This window comes from Arabidopsis lyrata (assembly GCF_000004255.2).
Source record: "Arabidopsis lyrata subsp. lyrata unplaced genomic scaffold ARALYscaffold_3, whole genome shotgun sequence".
NCBI lineage: Eukaryota > Viridiplantae > Streptophyta > Magnoliopsida > Brassicales > Brassicaceae > Arabidopsis > Arabidopsis lyrata.
In genome coordinates, this window is record NW_003302553.1 from 11804234 (window position 1) to 11823606 (window position 19373).

The following is a 19373-nucleotide window of genomic DNA, read 5'->3' on the forward strand; positions in this document are numbered from 1 at the left end:
TACTGGCGGTGGTGGAGGGGATGAGTAGACTGGTGGTGGCGGTGGAGGAGGTGGCGGAGGAGGAGAATAGACTGGTGGTGGCGGCGGAGGTGGAGGTGGAGGAGGGGGAGAGTAGACTGGTGGCGGCGGAGGTGGAGGTGGAGGAGGGGGAGAGTAGACTGGTGGTGGTGGAGGCGGAGGTGGAGGTGGAGGTGGAGAATAAACTGGTGGTGGTGGAGGAGGCGGCGGCGGTGGTGGTGGAGGTGGAGAGTAGACTGGTGGAGGAGGCGGCGGCGGAGGAGGAGAGTAGACTGGTGGTGGAGGAGGCGGCGGTGGTGGTGGTGGGGGAGGAGAGTAGACAGGGGGCGGCGGTGGAGGAGAGTATACAGGAGGTGACGGCGGAGGATAGTAGACAGGAGGTGACGGCGGAGGAGAGTAGACAGTTGGAGGTAATGGCGGCGATGGCGGAGGCGGCGGCGGTAACGCTACAATAGGAGGAGACTGTTTAACAGAACGACCACAACCAAAAGATCCACAATCCACCGGCGGGCGTGACAAGAAAGCTGAACATTGCCGTGAAGATCTCTGAGCAGGTCTTCCAGGCAAACAATTTCTCCGATCATCAAACTCAGGCAACCTCAAACACACAGGGGCTTCACCAGTAAAGAAATTATAACTATAAGTGAAATTCTCAAGCTTCGGAAGCTGACAAATACTCGCCGGAATCTTCCCAGACAACAGATTATGAGCCACATTCAACTGCTCAACCGCCACCATACCACCAACACTCTCCGGCAACGGACCAACAAGCTCATTAAAACTAACATCAAACACCGTCACGTTCTTCAAACTTCCGATATCCGCCGGTAAACAAGAATTCAAACCATTATTCATGAAAATAATCTCATTAAGATTCTTCATCTCCACCAAACTCGTCGGAATACAACCATGGAAATGATTATTCGCAAGAACAATAACCGAAACCGGAGAATCACCAAAATTTTCCGGTAACTCAAACCGGAACCGGTTATGGTTAATGAAAATCGCATCTAGATTTTTACTAAAAAGCTCTTTCGGTACAGTTCCTTCGAACTCATTAAACCGGAGATCTAAGAACTTCAACGATGGCAAATGAAGAACCACCGTTGGAAACTTTCCGGCGAATCGATTGTTACTAAGATCAAGCTCGAACAAAAGCTTAAGCTGCTTGAACTTGTGAGGAACAGTTCCACAGAATCGATTCGAATTAACATGAAACAAAGCTAGATCTGTTAACAAACCAAGCTCTTCAGGTAAATACCCAGCGATATCGGCGTGATTGAGATCGATTCCGGCGACGGTACGGATCTTCCGGTTATCAAGAGCTCGTGAACAGAAAACTCCGGTGTAGTTACAGACATTGGATCCGATCCAATTAACAGTGATATTATTAGGATCAGAGAGTATAGCTTGTTTCCAAGCTTGTAGAGCTATGTAAGCACTTCGAAGCCGTGGATTCTCGAAGATTAGTGATGGATCTACGGTTACTTTCTCACCGCGGTCACCGAACTCGTCGCGGTAGTAGAGAAGTTGACGGCGTTGGATGAATCTGACTTCGGTGTCGGAGAGACGAGCATTGGATGAGATCGAAAGAGAATGAGAGATTTCGGTGACGGAGAAGAAGAAGAAGAGAAGGAGGAGGAGAGATTGAGTGGTGTTGTTCTTCATTTCACGATACGAAACATCTGCGAGAGGAGTGGCAGAGGTTTGAAAATTCGAAGGAGGAAGAAGGGTAAAATGGGAAATGAAAAAGTTGGGAGAGGTTTGTGTGAGGGAGAGAGAGAGAGTGAGTGTGGGGATTTAAATGAAAGAGAAGACAGCTCAAACACAGCTCAGGCCTACACTTATTCGTTTTTTTTTTTTTTTTGAAATTGTTTATTTTGTTATTATTTGATTAATGTTTTTATGAAAAAATAAAATAAAGATATAAAAATTCGATTTTTGTGTTTGCTTTTGGAATGGAGCGTCTTCGTAGTTTGCAAAGTATACGTTATATACTTCTTTTTTTTTAATTTAAAAAAATGGGTCAATCTTAAGCTGCTCAGTTTTTATTTTATGATATTTGTTTCTTCACCAAATCACATATAATATAAGCCCATTATGAGATATATATCAACTTTAGAAGTTAAAGTTGTGGTACCATTTTTTGATCAATTATTTGTAGGTCACCATCTTTTTTAAATATAAGATTTTATTTAGAAATGAAGAAGAATTGATTTCGAGTGGAAGTAAATAAAGGTTTACAACTTAAATCGGTTTATAAAAAAAATTCACAAATATATATATACTACTTTTTTAGTTGTTTAAAAGTTCGAAATCATGTTAGAAGTGTGACAAATTGACTGGATTTATTTTTAGAGTTGAGATATATAACATAATAATGTTTTTAAGGTATTGCAATTAAAACAAGTATTAACATGAACCTTTAATAGTCATACCATTCTAATTCTTGGAGATTTGTACACAGAAAAATACTTGCGGATAATTGAGTATAAATTGTATTAACACAGTAGAGTTAAAAAGAAATTATATCCATCCATCTAAGTATTTGATTATCAACACTAGAGGATCTTATTGTTGATAATCAAATTATATTTATAATTTTTTGGACAATGTATTGGGTTTTGGTATTCTATATTTCACTTTCATTTGATTGGTTTTCGTCGACTAATTTTATCATCAATTTTACGAAGACGAAATCCAATGATATTGTGCTATGTTTTGGGAAATCAAATATTCGATGAAAAATTGATTGAGTCTAGGCTGCTAATCAACAAGAATCAATCATTTTGGGTGCATAGTTAAAAGTTATGTCATATGCAAAATGAAAATATAATCTGTGATTTTCCCATTCTGCAATTTAATATATGTATAGTCAAAATGAGAAGTTCTATATTTTTCACTTCTCTCTAAAACTTCGAAAACCATTGAAGAGGAATATACAAACAACACTGTTTTTATGTTAGTAATAGACACACCGCATTATGCCATTTAAATTCCACATTGTTTTGAAATGTATGTATAAATAAAAAAAGAATGTGATTATTTATGTGGAGATTATAAATATAGTCCCAAAAGAAGATAGAGTATTGATTATGGGCTAAGAGCATGATTATTGGTAATATCTTAGAAATAAATCTTAGGAATATTTAAGTAATATATTTGTAAAAGTGATAAGTAAGAGATAGTATTTTTGGGTGAAGATTTTTGTGTGATTAATGGTAGGTTCTTAACATGTGGTTCTTAGAAAAACAAATATTAATACAAAAATAAAATTTATAATTATAGAAAATTTAATAATAGTTATAAATTAAAAAAATTAAAACATAGATGAGATACAATTTATCAACATCTTTTCTGCTCTAAGGACATACAGAAGAAAAAAATTAAAACATACAGAAGAAAAAAATTCTCCTTTTGTTTGTTTTTTGAACCTGTTACACAGTGACACGTATCAACATCTTAAACTAACAAAAACATCCTAACTAAGAGACAAATCTTAGATTAATTTTGTTGGTTTGATTATTTTTAATCAATTTTAATTCTAAGATATTTTTAAGATACCACCGTTAATGCTGCTCTAAAGGTGTCTTTACCAAAAAGTATTATTGTGCATAGTTTTGGCTTTTCTTTATTTGTTTCTCGTGTTTATCATCAGTGGTTCTCATTGTCCACCACTAGCTCTTTCCTCTTAATTTGCATATTTGGTATATATGGTCAAAGGTATGATAATTTCGACGCTAAATAAAGAAGAAAGAAATTGCCAGCTTTTAAACCTTGGATATGAGAAAAATCAATATCAACAAATTCTACAGAAACAGACATAATGTCAATACTAAAATTAATTATCATTAATTAGTGTTTGGTGTATCCTACTTCTTCTTTTTATTAAATAACAACTTATAATAAAAGAAGCAGTTACATAATAATTATGCAAAAAAATAAAATAAAAAGTAGAGGTGGTTAAGGGAAGAGTCGGTGGTTCTTGATCGTATCGGTTGTGATCGTGAAGCTATTTACACTTTAATTTAATGACATTTGGCCGTTGCCGGTAAAAATTTAGTGGATTTTTTATTTTTGGTTTCCAACATTCAATTTTCTCTATCACGGGTTTACTTATTTAGGTCTTTGTTCTAGAAATTATTATTGTTATTATTCAGAAGATGTCGATTATTTCTCCGTCAAAGTATGGCTGCTTTGGACGTATGTGCATTCACAAGATGATTTAGAAGGGATAACAACAATTAGAAAACTATTATGCAATTGGTTATTTGTTATGATACAATATATTATAAGGTTGGTGTGGTGTCTCTAGTCATTTAGATTTTAGGTTAATAATAACTAAGATATTATTGGTAGCTAGTGGATAATTCGTTTAAATCATTTTCATAAAATTCCTTCCATTTGTCATTACAAAACCTAATACCAATTACAATAAACTACATGATGGCCACAGTATACCTAAGTGCCGAGAATCCATGCACATTTTTTTTTTTTTTTTTTTGCTAAAAATGTTAATATTTCATAAAAATGAAAAATGTTTAGGTTTACAATCGATGATCATAGACCTAAAGAGATGGTCCCATAGCAAAAAAGTTAAAAACATGGAAGCATAAACCATAACTAGAACTCGGTCCATCTACTCGACCAAAGCACGAAGCTAAAGGAGTTAGATGAAGCGAAGACGATTTCGATTGTTCATTCCGGATTTGTTGTTGGAGCTGAAAGGCGAGCGCACAGAAGAAGAAGCCTAACTACGAAAGACTGATAACATTAGAAGCCTTTCACTGGACGTCCGAGACCGGGCCGTCAACGGCAGATAACTCAAAGTCCTCAACCACATACGCCTTTTCCGTCATGTGAGAGCAACCCGAAAATCAAATCCATGAGCTTTTCCAGAACGAAACCTCACTAACCAAATTATACAATAGATGTGAGCTCACTCTACCAAGTTCACGAATCCATGCACATTGATAGATTAATAGTTTATGTGAAACAAATGTTGTATGTAAAATATGTTTGGTAAACATTTTGTGAGTTCAACACCCATCATGTATAACAATCTGAATGATTAATGCCTATTAGCCTAGATTTACCCTAATAATAACATCTACTTTGTAATTACTAAAAATTTATCAAATTCTAGCACTATCATATTGTATGGTGATTACGATTTCACGGCAGAACTTTGGCAAGGAGCACTATGAAATTAAGTCAGCAGAATTATGATTTCATAAAAGATATTTAGAAGTAAAACACTGTTTTAAAACCCCAAGCACACTATTATAAAACCCATACAACATTTTCGAATCTTTTATTCATTCTATATTTGTATATCCTACAAAAGGATGGATACAAATAATTTGATAACCGACTCCATTAAAGTTTTAGAATAAAAAGAATTCGCGACACCTAATAGCCTAACTACCAAGTTTTATAAATCATTAGATGTTAGAAAAAGAACCAAACGAATCACTTTTAGTAGTAATCAAAAGATTATTTGACTAATTAAAATTTGCTTTTGGAGCTTTTTCTTAGTTATTGCCGCAATTAAGCAAACCGTGTGGGGACTTTTTGCCACATCAGATTTATGTTCTCATAGACCAGCGGGATGTTCGAGGCTTTTAGCTCGCCGACATGTGTCAAATTTTTTAATAGTCAATGTTACTTTAACGAAACCGTTACTGTAAAAAAAGAAATTTTGCTTCTTTTAATTTGCATAACACATCAAATTTACTAGCTTAGTACATTACTCGATCTCCATAATACATCATCATGTAAAACATTCGTATCGTTGACAAACAAAGAAAAAGTTCGTGTTTTTTTTTTTTTTTTGTCTTTTGATCTTGACAAATTATGAAACGATAATTCTATACATGACATTATATCATATCTAATTAACTTATTTTTAAAACAAGAATTTAAATGAAGTTTTGCATTTAAAAAAGAAAGAAAATATGTATGAAGTGTAACATCGATCTTATGATAGTATGTATGTGCATGATTCTCCATCGGATAATTAAAAATAATAAGATATAGATAATTAAAACTTGTTCATATATATATATTCTACTTTATCTAATTAATTATTCTTTTTTTGTTTGTTTTTGTTGCATTCAAATAGCTTAAGTAGACTAGGGATGTTTGATTAAAAGTACAAACTTTGTTGCATTCAAAGTTTGTACTTTAATTTTAATCAGATCACCCAGTTATGTTGTGGATGTTTCCACTGTAATATCTTTTTGTAACGTTTGTGATGTTATAATAATACGATTTGTGAAAAAAAAAGTAAACTAGGGAGGAGGGACTACTTTAGCTGACACTACAGGAAATGTGGGTATTGATAGCACTAAAAAATAGCGGTTTTTATGTCTCTGCTATGTTTGACTTGATCGTGATTTAAAGATAGCGTTTTTTGAATTGTAAACGCTATAGATGATTTAAGCGGGACATGCTGAAATTGACGCGGCCAATTTTCGGGTTACTAAAGTTTAATTCCCGCTATTGAATCTGTTAAGAGGGAAAAATGTGAAATTTTGGCTAAGGCAAAATAAATTAAAACAAGAAACATCACTTTTTCATTTTTTTCTTAAGGCAAAATAAACTTCTTCTCTCTCGATTTCTCACAGTCAACAACACATCTCACTTGATTTCACTCGAATTCTCCAATCTGCAACTCAATCTCAGTCGATATCTCTCGATTTCTCTCGATCTCCAACAGGTATGTTCATATTCAATCGTAGCAAATCTATCTTCGTCTCGTTCTCTGAATGTCAATCTCGATCCTCTTATGTGTAGTCTCAATCTGTATCAATTTCTCGTTCAATTCAGCATCTCGTTCGATTCAGTCTCTATTGTTTTTTCTTAATCTCAGTCTAGTACTTCGATCTCTGTCTCAATCCTTCATTGTCACTTTTCATCGATCTTCATCCGTGTAAGTCGAATTTGACATTTACGGTGACATTGTGTTTGGGTTTTGGGTATTTGTCTCATGTAAAGTTTTAATTTACATCGATGAATTTTTTCTTTTGCAGGAAGAGCTTGGTGAAACTTCTGTTGAAGGTTTATGAGTTTCATTTTGATATATCAATTTTAATGTTTTGGTAAATAATTGATATCTAATTGATCTCTATGTGACTGTTCTTGACTTCTTGCAACTGAGTTACGCTCATGAGAATAACTGAGTTACATGTTTTGGCAAGATGTCGCTTGCTTGTGATCTTGTGGTGTCATCTGTGGATGTCGGATTCACACACTCAAGTATTTTATTAGGTAGGAAAGATTATTCTTGAGGGACAAAAAATGAATATGTAAAAACTTCTAAGTTGCTACGAAAATTGCTATATATTTCTTTCTTGAGAGGAAGATCCCCCTTACATGGCCATTGGCCTTTATATTTATACATAGAGAATTGACATTAAAATGAATAATTAAGTACAATTATTCCCTCTTAAATGTGTCCGTTTTGATTCTTCGACTTTAATGCTCAACGTTTGAATTTGTGTTGACTCTGATCTTCATGGGCCTCGCCTTTTTGGCCCAAGTGTCCTTGAACTGACTTACCCGTGTCTTCTACACCGAACTCATGTCACAGTGCAATCACTTCGGATTCTCGAAGTGGTGACAACCACTTCGACTGTTCCCTTGGCTCATGGATTCGACGGGCTTTATCTTTTATGGGCCTTTATCTTGACTACGTGGCAATCTTTGGTTGGTCTCGGACTTCTGGTGCGGGATCCGACACCAACAATTAGCCCCCCAAGTTCTTCGAAGTGCTATTCCAATTCGGAGGACTTTAAATGCTTTAATGACCAAAGATTGCGTTCCGAGGAATCTTCTGATTTTCCCGCCAAGATCCCATCAGTCCTTTAATTTCGGTGCTACCCATATTTAGTCGCGTGACATCTGTCGCCATTATGACCGCATATCGTTTATTTACTATTAAATCGGGAAAAAACCTTCCCACTTCTTCCACGATTTCCAAGACGGTTCCATCATTATCACTTAGCTTTCGTGAGGTAACTTCTTTCATCATCACTTTTACTCTTACGCATTAATCGAAAATTTTCTCTTCTCTTTCCTTGCCGATTTTCTCTTTGCCGGATTTTAAATTTCTCATATTCTCCGATGACTTCTGATTCCGAAAGGCCCGAATCTCCGTCATTCGACGATAGGCGCCCTAGTAATGACGAGTGCACTCGCCCTAATGATATTGCTGGTCCGCACTATAGATCCACTTGTACTCTTCAATCCCTCGAGCGATTGAGAGAGCTTTGCCAGATTCCGCCGGAAATTATGGCGGAAGCACAAATAGCTGCCCCCACAGAATCCCCAGAGAACCATCGCGATGGTTACTTCTGTGTGTACGAGATTTATTTCAAGGGTTGCGGATTAACTTTCCCGCTTCCCGAAGCCCTAGTTCGGTACTTGGCGGTTCTCGAGATCGCTCTTCCTCAATTGACCCCCAATCTTCTCCGAACCATACTTGGAATTATAACAGTAGCGGCGGAGGCCGGATACATCATAGGGGTCCCCGAGTTGAATGAGCTTCTAAGCGTGAGAAGTTCATCGAAGAAGACGGGGTATTTCTCGGCATACCCTAATGCTAACAGGAACGTCATTTCACATCTTCCAAACAAGGATGAAAATTGGCATCACCCTTGGTTCCTGATTAAGAAAACCCCTGCTTCGATTGGAAGTCTATCAGATTTACTTCCATCGAAGTGGTCCGCGAAACCTGGTAGAAATTAGGTCGCATTCATTCCTCCAATTTTATTATTCCTATTGATTAAACTTGTTATTTTCACTTCGCAGCTTTCGTCGCTCCGACTTTACCAACTGAGGAATTCATTGGCTTCTTCAAAATAATCCTCGAAGGGGAAACCCTTTGGAATTCTTTCACTCTCGATCGGTTCATAGAAGCCAATCGAAAACTCAGGATGAGCCCTCCCAACCATCTTCATCGTCTTCCGCCCCCTCCCTCAACCCAAGGAATGTCAGCTCGGGCTCTCACTGCCCAGCGAAAAATGATCTCCAAGCCGATGGCTGAGGCTTGTGACGAGAACAAGGCGTTCCTTGCGACCGCCATTGACAAAAAGATTATAGCAAAACCTTATTGGTTGACGACGGTAGCACCGAAGGAGCCAGATCCGTCGCTGTTTTCAGATTGACACCTCGACGTGAACGTCACGACGAGCGTTCTTCCCGGAGGCTTCAATCTCCTAACCGCGATTCTCATCGTTCTTCCCGGGATGACTTTAGCAATGAACCGCTCAAGGATTTAATTCGCAAAAAGAGGGACCGGTCATCCCGTAGTGGTTCTTCTCCGCGAAGAGAGAAGTCAAGGGCCCGGATTGACCGTTCTCCTCGATCGTCCCCTCCTACTGAACCAATGGGTCCGCCTCGTCCTGTTGATATGTCTTCTTCTTCTCAACGTAGTGGTGAGAAGACGAACCTGGGTGCAACTTCTCAGAAGGATAGTTCTGAGTCTCGAGATGATTCTCCGAAGACAAAGCCTGCTCTTGTTCCTCAGATCAAATCGCTCTCAGGTATGACGATGCACATGTATTCTTTTGGTCTTGTACTTATTTTGAATTTCTAAGACCTTTTCTCTTTCGCTTTCGTAGCCATGGAGAAAGAAGGTAACGTTTTTCGGTGCTTCAAAACCCGGTCAGGCGCGATCCTGCCGGAATTCAACAAGTGGCGCTCTGCAATTCGTGAACGATACCTACTTCATGCTCATCATTCATCTCGGGTTAGTTCCGCTTCAATTTCTGACTTTACCGTCATTTTTCGAACTGATCCGTCATTCCGGGTTTACAGGCGAACGGCGAGCTCAATGACATAATCGAACATTACGAAGGGTTGGTCATTGGTCGGGAGAAAGAGATCGACACGTGGAAGGACAAGTTTTCTAATCTCGAAGTTGACCTCCGCTCTTCTACCGACTCCAAGCATGATTTGGAGGACAAGGTTGATGGTCTATCATCTTAGCTTGCGAAGATAAAAGGGGAGCTACAAGACCAGTATGACCAAAATTTCAAACTCCAGGGTGAGCTTTCTGGTGTTTAGGGTAGACTTCATGAATCCGAATCAACCGCCGATACCCTGAACAACCAGCTTATTGAGCTTAACGCGAAGTACAAGGCGATTGCCAAATTGCGTGACTCCGAGTTGGCGAGGTCGGCATCAAAAGCCAGAAAAGAGGTTAAGGGACGCGGGATGGAGTTGATCCAAGGGGCCATCCGATTCATGCAAACCGAGAAAGCTAGGTCTGATTTGGAATCAGACATCAAGGAGCACGAGAGCAACCTGATCTTGCTGGATCAAATCCATGATACAGATTTCTCCGAGGAGCATGAGAGGACCGAACTGTCGGCTAATCTTTCTGAAAAGCGGAGTCGCTTGGCAGCTCTTCCTACTTCGACCTTCAACCCTCAGGACTTCGAGGAATTCTTCACTGAATCGCCTCCTATAAGTGAATCGGGTCTAGATTGGGCAGGTAATGCTTGGCTCCTGACATTTACTACCTTTTCCTCACTTTTTCTTAAGTTGACTAGGACTGTCCTTCCCAGGTTCAAGTGAGGCGGAGGATGTCGTCCCACCCGAAGTACCTGTGGCACCGGCGGTCACTTTGGAGGATGGTTGTAATGTAGAGGGCGGACCAAGAGCTCCACCCGACCAAGCACCAGCTAAGGAGGTGAACGAAACTTCGGTTGCTGAGCCGGGGTCCGAGGTGGATATCACTCCGTAGTGGCTGCGTCCACTTTAAATTGGGAGTTGTCCCTTTAATTTTAAGACTTAATTTCGAACTTATTTTTGGCCTAAGGAGGCTTTATCATTTCTTTTGAACAAGATATTTGCCTGAGGAGGCTTTTAAACCTTTTTAGGTTATGTTCCCAAGGGGGTTTGGTTAAAATTATATGCGGGTTTGCAAAGTCCGCTTTTAACCTTTTGTGGCCTTGTGGTTATGCTTTTGAGATTTTTAGGCTGATCAGACCTTTCTCTTTAGAATGCGAGAACTGAGCTCGGCTTAAAGCGAGTTCCCCACCTCGGGTTTAGTCAACTCGATAAACTTATTGGGCTTGGGCCTCAGAAACTTTTGTAGTTAATGCGACGGTTGCGCTTTCCCTTCTTATAAGTAAGGAAAACGGCTCGTCTTTAATGCAATAACTGCCTTTTCTCGATTTTCCAAAAATGGTTTAAACCATTCGGACACACTACCATTATTGGATTTATGGTTCCAAGACAAACCCTAAATCATTATAATTAAAGGCTTACCTACTTCTAAGCTTTATTTAAACACAATTTTAGAATCTTACTTGAGAAATATTTCGAGAATGGAAAACGAAAAAGTAGCCCCCATCGATCCCGGCAGCCCACTTTTCTTGTCCGGCGACGGCTTTGAACCGGCCGGCGTTCTCTTCCCTCACACCGTCTTTCACTTTCCTTCAAAGGAGAAGAAAGAGGCTTGCGATTTTATTGACAAGGTAAATATTTAAAGTTTTTGATTCAAAAACTTCTTGTTTCGTCTTATTCACTCATCTTTATGCTAGGTTGCCGACAAGCACCGTCGCTTGTGTGAAGAGAGGCAGCGGCTGGGACTCAAAAGGCAGACGCTCGAGGCTCGCATCGCTCGGGTGGAGAGGAAGATACGGGCCTTGGAAAGTGACCCCTTTCAATGGGAGTGGCGGAACTTCGACTCCGTTGCTGAGATCCCGAAGATGCTTCAGATGTATCTCCGCGCTAAAGGAGTCCCGGGTCCCGTGAACGCACCCGTCTGCGCCGTTTCATCTGACAGCGAAGAAGTAGACGAAGAGGAGGCCAGCACCTGTCGGAAACGCATTCGGGATCGTTCCGAAGTGGATGCCCAGAACAAGGCGTCCACTTCGAAGACTAAACCGGCGATGAAGGAGCCTGTTCCTGAGCCTCTTCCATAAATGTTCTTTAACTTCTTCCCTTATTTTTAAACTCGTAATGGGCTTCGGCCCCTTTTTTATTTTTGGAAACATTCGCAACTTTCCTTTCTTTTCAAATATTTTCGGAGATGCGTCTTTTAATGCAGGATCTGTTCGAGGGCATAAATCTCTCCGCGAATCACTCCATTCTCCGGATAGAATCCACAGCTTGCTAAGGATATGGGGTTCCTATAAATTATAGTTTCAATTTCCCTTTACTCCTCACCACTCTTTTTATTTTAGCAGGTATGGAGTTCAATCTTTGTTGTTCAGAATCTATGCCTGACTTCTCCAGAATCGGAATGGTGAGCGAAGATGTTCCAAATGAGCCAAACAGGCAGCCTCCTCCACTTCGCGGCTTCTTGAGATCTCAGATCCGAGCCCCATGTGCTTTGATCAGGGATCTCCCAATCAGAGACCAAGGAACAGCGACGGCATTCATAGAGGCACTCGAGCTTCAACACCGGAAGCTTATGTCGGAAAAGAGGAGACTTCGGAAGAGGATTAACCGGATGCAACGCAAGCTTACTATGGTGTCAAGAGATCTTCACATCCTTGAATCTCACCCCGGGGAGTGGATTGAGCTTGGAATTTCAGACTTTGCTCGAATTCCGGACTGCATGATGCCGGTCCTCGATCTTGCTGGTAAAGGAGTTGAAGTGTTCTGCTCGTCAACAAGATTTTCATAGTCCGAAGTGTGCGATGAGGGACATTCCGTCTTTTGAATGAACGTTGTATTCCCAATTTCTTGTGTGTTCGCTTAGCCGAACCTTTTATTTGCTTCACTTGTTCGCACGGTCGAACCTTTTTCCTTTAATAAAACAAATTTTTATTAATAGCTGAACTCGTTTCCGAGCTGCCTACGTACCCATTTCGGGATCAAGCCACACCGTAGTTCATGTACATAAACAATGTATGTAGCTCTAAACATAAAACTTCTTCAGGTTGACCACATTCCAAGGTCGCTTGACTGGATTGTCTTCTAAGTCTTTCAACCTATAAACACCGTTCCGAACCACTTCGGTAATAATGTAAGGTCCTTCCCAATTAATACCGAGTTTACCGGCGCCCTCTTCTTTTTTGTTGTCAAAGACGCGCCTTAATACATAATCTCCCACAAAGAACGGCCTACTTTTAACCTTAGAATTGTAATAACGGGCTGCTGCCTGTTGGTAATTCTGGATCCGAATTAGAGCTTGATCACGCCTTTCATTTATGGTATCTAGTGAATCATTAAGCATTGCTGAATTTTCTTCTTCATTTAACGGTGCTTCTGTTCGACGAAGTCCGGGCACATTGAGTTCAGCTGGTACTACCGCCTCCATGCCGTAAACCAAAGAGAATGGAGTTTCTCCTGTAGGTCGCCTAGGGGTTGTACGATAGGCCCACAGGACGGGTTGGAGTTCTTCATACCATCCTCCCTTTAGATGGCTTAAGCGTTTCTTGAGATTGCTTAATATTGTCTTGTTCGCGGCTTCAGCTTGACCGTTTCCTTGCGGATATCGTGGAGTAGAATAACTAACTTTGATTCCCCAGTCCGCACAAAAGGCATCAAACTCGTGTGAAATGAATTGCGGTCCATTATCAGTGACTATTTCGTATGGAACTCCATGTCGACATATAATGTTTTTCCAAATAAAGGTCTTCACCGCCGAATCCTTGATACTAACATACGCCTCAGCTTCAATCCATTTTGAAAAGTAGTCCGTAAGGACTAAAAGGTACTGTACACCTCGAGTTGATTTGTGTAATGGTCCAATGATGTCCATTGACCACCTCATAAACGGGTATGGGGCGGAAATGGAGGAGAATAATTCCGACGGTTGATGGATCAATGGTGCATGGAGTTGGCAGCGCTTGCATCTTTGGGCGAACTTAACACAATCTGTGATCATAGTGGGCCAAAAATACCCCATTCTTTTAACTTTAAAAGCCATAGCTCTTCCTGATGAATGACTTCCACATAATCCTTCATGCACCTCGCTCATGACAATTTCGACTTCGGGCCCAAAAATGCATAATAGGTAAGGGTCACTGACACCTCGTCTATATAACGCATCTTTTGACAGACAAAATTTCGCGCTAACGACTTTCATTTTCCTGGCCTGCCATTTATTCTTTGGGAGCTCACATGTCATGATGTAGTGCTTTATTGGCTCCCTCCAGTCAGCCCCCCAGTCTTTAGCCGGAATTTGATCAACCTTGTGAAATATTCGTGGCTCTGGCTCGGGATGTTCGTTTGGTTCAAGAATATCCTCCTCGATTAACGGTTCGGTTTCTAATATTGTTTCTGGAATCACATCTTCAGCTAAGATAACAGGTTCCTTGTTAGATGCATTTGATCCCCTTGACTTCCTCCGTTTGTTGGGTGGCGGTTCGATCTCTGGTTCGCCACGGTCGCGTGCCGCTGCTTGAGACCTTGTAATGACGAGGGTTTCCTTGCTGTCTTGAATGCTTCGCTCCGAGATGCATTCTACTGGAATAACTCTCTTTAACTCAGGATCTGATGTTGACGCTAATGCGGCAAGTGCATCCGCAGTTGTATTCTCTCCTCGAGGTATGCGGATTAATTTGAATTTTGAGAAATTTTTAGATAGATCCTTCACCACTTCGAGGTACGCTTCCATTCTTGAGTCTTTGGCTTCATAGTCCCCATTAAATTGGTTAACTACTAACTGCGAATCGCAATAAGCCAATATTTCCTTAGCTCCAACTCCTTGCGCCAATCGAAGTCCGGCAATCAGGGCTTCGTATTCTGCCTCGTTGTTGGAGGCATTGAATAACAAACGGAATGATTGTTCCAGAACTTCTGATGTTGGAGTCTCCAACTTGATTCCCACTCCGGATCCTTGCCTTGTTGAAGACCCATCTACGTGTAACTTCCATGTTTGGTTCTCCGAATGCTCTATCGTTCCAGGTATTGGTAGCTTGGTTAAGAAATCTGCTAAGACCTGAGCTTTCATACTGATCCGGCTTTTGAATTCTATATCGTACTCGCTTAACTCCACCGCCCATTTCGCCAAACGTCCGGACTGACTTGGACTATGAAGTATTGTTCGGAGTGGTTGGTTAGTTAATAATTCAACCGGATGGGATTGAAAATATGGACGCAGCTTCCGAGTCGAAGTTACCACCGCGAGTGCAAGTTTTTCCATCATTGTGTATCTGGTTTCCGGATCCGTCATTGACTTGCTTACATAGTAAATTGGTTTCTGCTCCCCACGGTCTTCCCGAACCAAGACTCCACTAACCGCGTGGTTTGAAACCGATACATACAAATAAAGTTTTTCATCCACTTCCGGTTTGGACAGTATAGGCGGAGTGGTTAAGTATGCCTTAAGCTGCCCAAAAGCTTCTTCACACTTCTCATCCCAAAGGAATCCTTTGTTCCCTTTTAGAATTTGGTAGAAAGGTAACGACTTATCTGTTGATCTCGAGATAAAACGATTCAAAGCCGCAATCCGCCCCGTCAACCGTTGTACTTCTTTGAAGTTTCTTGGAGACGACATGTTTAGAAAGGCGTTAATTTGATTTGGATTGGCTTCAATCCCTCTTTCTGTCACGATGTAGCCAAGAAATTCTTCAGATGGGACTCCAAATGTGCACTTCGCCGGGTTCAGCTTCATTTGATATTTATTGAGAATATCAAAACATTCCTCCAAATGTTTAACATGATCTTCTTTCTTTAACGATTTGACCAACATATCATCTATGTAGACTTCCATTGTCTTTCCGAGGTGATTGTGGAACATTTTGTTAACCAACCGTTGGTAAGTTGCTCCTGCATTTTTCAAACCAAAAGGCATTACCTTGTAACAATAGATACCTCTATCAGTGATGAATGACGTCTTTTCTTGATCTTCGGGGTTCATCATTATTTGATTATAACCCGAGAAGGCGTCCATGAATGTTAACAGCTCGTTCCCAGCGGTGGACTCTACAAGGCGATCTATATGTGGGAGCGGGAAACTATCTTTGGGACATGCTTTATTTAGGTCTGTAAAATCGATGCAAACCCTATCTTTCCCATTCTTCTTTTTGACGACGACAGTGTTCGCTACCCATTCCGGGTATTGCACTTCTCTTATGGACCCTATCTTCAAAAGTTTATCCACTTCGTCATTTACCACTTTGGCTCGCTCCACTCCGAGCTTTCTTCTTTTCTGTTTCACCGGCTTGAAGCTTGGGTCCACGTTTAGCTCATGACAAATTATATTTGGATATATACCAGGCATGTCTGCTGCTGACCATGCAAACGATGTTTTGTTTTTCTTTAAGAGTTCGATCAAAGCTTCTTTTATTTGGCCAGTCAAAGTTGCCCCAATTCGAATTTTCCGGTCCGGCTTGTCTTCTTCCAACACCACTTCAATTACTACATCATCTTTCTTCTGCCCGCTAGGAAATTTTGTTTTTAGTCCCTCTTTTGCGGGCTTCGTTAATTGCTATTGAATCTTCATACGGTGGCTAGCTAGATAACACGTCCGTGAAGCTTCTTGATCTCCCCGAATTGTTTCCACTCCTCTTGACGTTGGAAATTTGATACATTGATGATATGTAGAGGGGACTGCTTTCATTTGATAGATCCAGGGAGTACCAAGGATGATGTTGTAAGCTGCGGGCTTATCGAAGACAACGAAGTCCACGATCTTTGATACTTTTTTGGCAAGGACCGGTAGCTTGATTGTCCCGAGAGACATGGCTGATTCACTTGTGAATGTAACTAATGGGGACGGAGGCCCCACTATGTCCGCTCGGCTGATTCCCATTCTTTCTAAAGTACTTAAAAAGATCAAGTCGACCGAACTGCCTGTATCTATAAGGATCCTTGATACTTCGAAGTTGGCAACGTCGAGGGTAATGATTAGAGCATCATCATGAGGTCTTTCGAGGTACCGCGTTTCTTCTTCATTAAATGATATTGATGCACCTTGAAAATCGACTTCCTCGCTTAAGCTTGCTTTGAGTAGGATATTTCGTCTATGTTTCTTGATGGAACTTATCGAATCTCCGCAAAATCTGGAACCTCCTAGAATCACATTGATCTTACCCTTCGAACTCCTTGGTTCTTCCTCGTTGGATAACCTTGGTCTTTTGGAATCTTGATCTTTGGAGTTTTCTTTTGCTTCGTGGTATTCCTTTACAAAATCTTTTATATCGAATTTGGAAAGATCTCCACTGGCCCAAAGCTCTGCGAGGTGCCTTTTAAGAACGCTGCAATCCTTGGTTAAATGTCCGGTTACTTTATGAATGTCGCAATATAGACTTTCATCACGGACCCAAGTGTTTGATCTTCCTTTCCCTTGGAATTGCTTTCCGACGGTACTGTTGAAGGGTTGCGACCCAAATTTCCTTGGTCCTTTGCTCTCCCTGGGCTCGAACTTCTTGGTAGGGACGGTGATTGCCGGTTTTTCTTGCTTACTTCTTTTGGCAAAACTTTCTTTTTCGTCCTCTACCTCCATCCAGTTGTTCGGGCGGAAGAGTGCATCCTGAATTGTGTCTGGTTTATGAAGTATTAAGTCTTCTTTAAACCTTGAATCATGTCGCAATCCTTTTCGTAGGGCAGATAAAGCTGATTGCTGCGAGATTCTTGGGAGTTTTGACAGCACTCCTTTGAATTTGGTGACGAAGACTCGAAGTGACTCATTAGATCCTTGCGACAAGTTCCAAAGATCGGCATCCGAAACGCTTTTATCCATAAGGATGGAATATTGCTTTAAGAATACGACTGATAGTTCGTCGAAATTACTGATCGAACCCGGCTCTAATTGGGTGAACCACATTAGAGCTTGGCCACACAGATTCTCCGAGAAAAGCTTGCAGTAACCTGCGTCCTCATCAGCTTCATCCAATTCGACTCTTCCAGCAGCGATCAGAAAAGCTGCGAGATAGCTTTTTGGATCCTCCAATCCGCTGTAAGGGTCCAACTTGAGTTTCCGAGAATCTTTGATCCTTAAACTTGCAATTCGCGAGATGAAAGATGTTCGCCTAGCTTCTTCAATGACTCGACTGATGTCTGGCTCTGAGCTTGTAGCTTGATGAAATTTTGATTTCATTTCTTTTAATTCCTGGCTAACCTTCCTCATGGTCTCGAACTGGTCGAGGTTCTCCTGCTCGTACTGAGCTGCGAGTTGTTCTTCATCCTCAAGCTGTGTATCTACTTCCAACGTCTGAGCTACATTGTTAGTAGCGCCGGGAGTTGTTTGTCCGCGGGTTTCATTTCGTGCAGCGGAACTTGGCGAGTTGAATATCCCTCTTCGGATTCCCGCAAGGTTTCCTGCACTTAAAGAGCGAACACGAGTTTGTATGGTATTGACGTTTTGACTAAGAGATACCTGGGATGTTTGCAACGTATCGACGGCCTTTTCCACATCCGAGAACTTTTGTGATATGTCCGACATGGTTTGCTGCATAGCTTTGAGGGTTTCGGCCAATGATGTCTCAACGGCGTCTCCTCCGGACATTGTTGCTTATCTCGGAAATGTAGTAAAGAAAAATCTGACCACTCAAGAATCCTAATTTTCCCCACAGACGGCGCCAAAATGTGGATGTCGGATTCACACACTCAAGTATTTTATTAGGTAGGAAAGATTATTCTTGAGGGACAAAAAATGAATATGTAAAAACTTCTAAGTTGCTACGAAAATTGCTATATATTTCTTTCTTGAGAGGAAGATCCCCCTTACATGGCCATTGGCCTTTATATTTATACATAGAGAATTGACATTAAAATGAATAATTAAGTACAATTATTCCCTCTTAAATGTGTTCGTTTTGATTCTTCGACTTTAATGCTCAACGTTTGAATTTGTGTTGACTCTGATCTTCATGGGCCTCGCCTTTTTGGCCCAAGTGTCCTTGAACTGACTTACCCGTGTCTTCTACACCGAACTCATGTCACAGTGCAATCACTTCGGATTCTCGAAGTGGTGACAACCACTTCGACTGTTCCCTTGGCTCATGGATTCGACGGGCTTTATCTTTTATGGGCCTTTATCTTGACTACGTGGCAATCTTTGGTTGGTCTCGGACTTCTGGTGCGGGATCCGACACCAACATCATCCAGGTAAAAATACACCGGTTGTGGTACTTCCATTTGTACTTCGTTTGTATAGCTTCCACATTTACATGTTGCTGTTTTTTTTATCTTTATTGCAGGAAGTGGAGATGTGATTGCCCGCTCATCACAACCTTTATTTGGTTTGATGATGAACATGAGGAGGTATATCAAAGTTATTTTATGACCAGATTTTTCATGATAATTTAGTTTCTTATTTGGGTAGGAGAAAAAGATACTCGCTTGTTTCATATGTGCAAGGTGGTTAAATACTGATACTTTGTTTTGATCTCATAGGAAGCTTTATATCGTAGATGCACTTTAAGTATGTTCTTAGGTCTCTC

The 19373-nt window shown here is 40.7% G+C and overlaps 3 protein-coding genes and 2 long non-coding RNA genes across 5 annotated transcripts in view; 4 read left to right on the forward strand and 1 right to left on the reverse strand.

Moving 5' to 3' along the window:
• Positions 1 to 1855, reverse strand: part of LOC9321716 (leucine-rich repeat extensin-like protein 4) — an 11026-nt gene extending 9171 nt beyond the window's left edge. The window contains exon 1 of the mRNA XM_021032063.1: positions 4 to 1855. Within this exon, the coding sequence (XP_020887722.1) occupies positions 4 to 1686 (1683 nt within the window). The 5' untranslated portion in view covers positions 1687 to 1855. The remainder of the gene's footprint in view (positions 1 to 3) is intronic.
• A 4830-nt stretch (positions 1856 to 6685) lies between these two features.
• LOC110230354 lies at positions 6686 to 7236 on the forward strand. The gene is made up of 3 exons (XR_002333455.1): positions 6686 to 6739; positions 6817 to 6952; positions 7053 to 7236. It is a non-coding gene; the product is annotated as an uncharacterized LOC110230354 (long non-coding RNA).
• A 909-nt stretch (positions 7237 to 8145) lies between these two features.
• On the forward strand, positions 8146 to 8769 carry LOC110229819 (meiosis-specific protein ASY2-like). Its single transcript, XM_021030814.1, has one exon. It carries the CDS (start codon positions 8146 to 8148, stop codon positions 8767 to 8769), a length of 624 nt encoding a protein of 207 aa, XP_020886473.1.
• Positions 8770 to 9646: 877 nt separating this feature from the next.
• LOC110229820 lies at positions 9647 to 10011 on the forward strand. The gene is made up of 2 exons (XM_021030815.1): positions 9647 to 9772; positions 9841 to 10011. The coding sequence occupies exons 1-2, from the start codon at positions 9647 to 9649 to the stop codon at positions 10009 to 10011; spliced, it is 297 nt and encodes a 98-aa protein (XP_020886474.1).
• A 9087-nt stretch (positions 10012 to 19098) lies between these two features.
• The window catches only part of LOC110230293, a 908-nt gene continuing 633 nt past the window's right edge, over positions 19099 to 19373 (forward strand). The window contains exon 1 of the long non-coding RNA XR_002333403.1: positions 19099 to 19194. This is a non-coding gene — a long non-coding RNA (uncharacterized LOC110230293). The remainder of the gene's footprint in view (positions 19195 to 19373) is intronic.

Coding starts and splice junctions, on each gene's coding strand:
- LOC110229819 (XM_021030814.1), top strand. CDS start 8,146: ATGACTTCTGATTCCGAAAGGCCCGAATCTCCGTCATTCGACGATAGG.
- LOC110229820 (XM_021030815.1), top strand. CDS start 9,647: ATGGAGAAAGAAGGTAACGTTTTTCGGTGCTTCAAAACCCGGTCAGGC. Junction 9,773..9,840: donor ATGCTCATCATTCATCTCGG/GTTAGTTCCGCT, acceptor CCGGGTTTACAG/GCGAACGGCGAGCTCAATGA.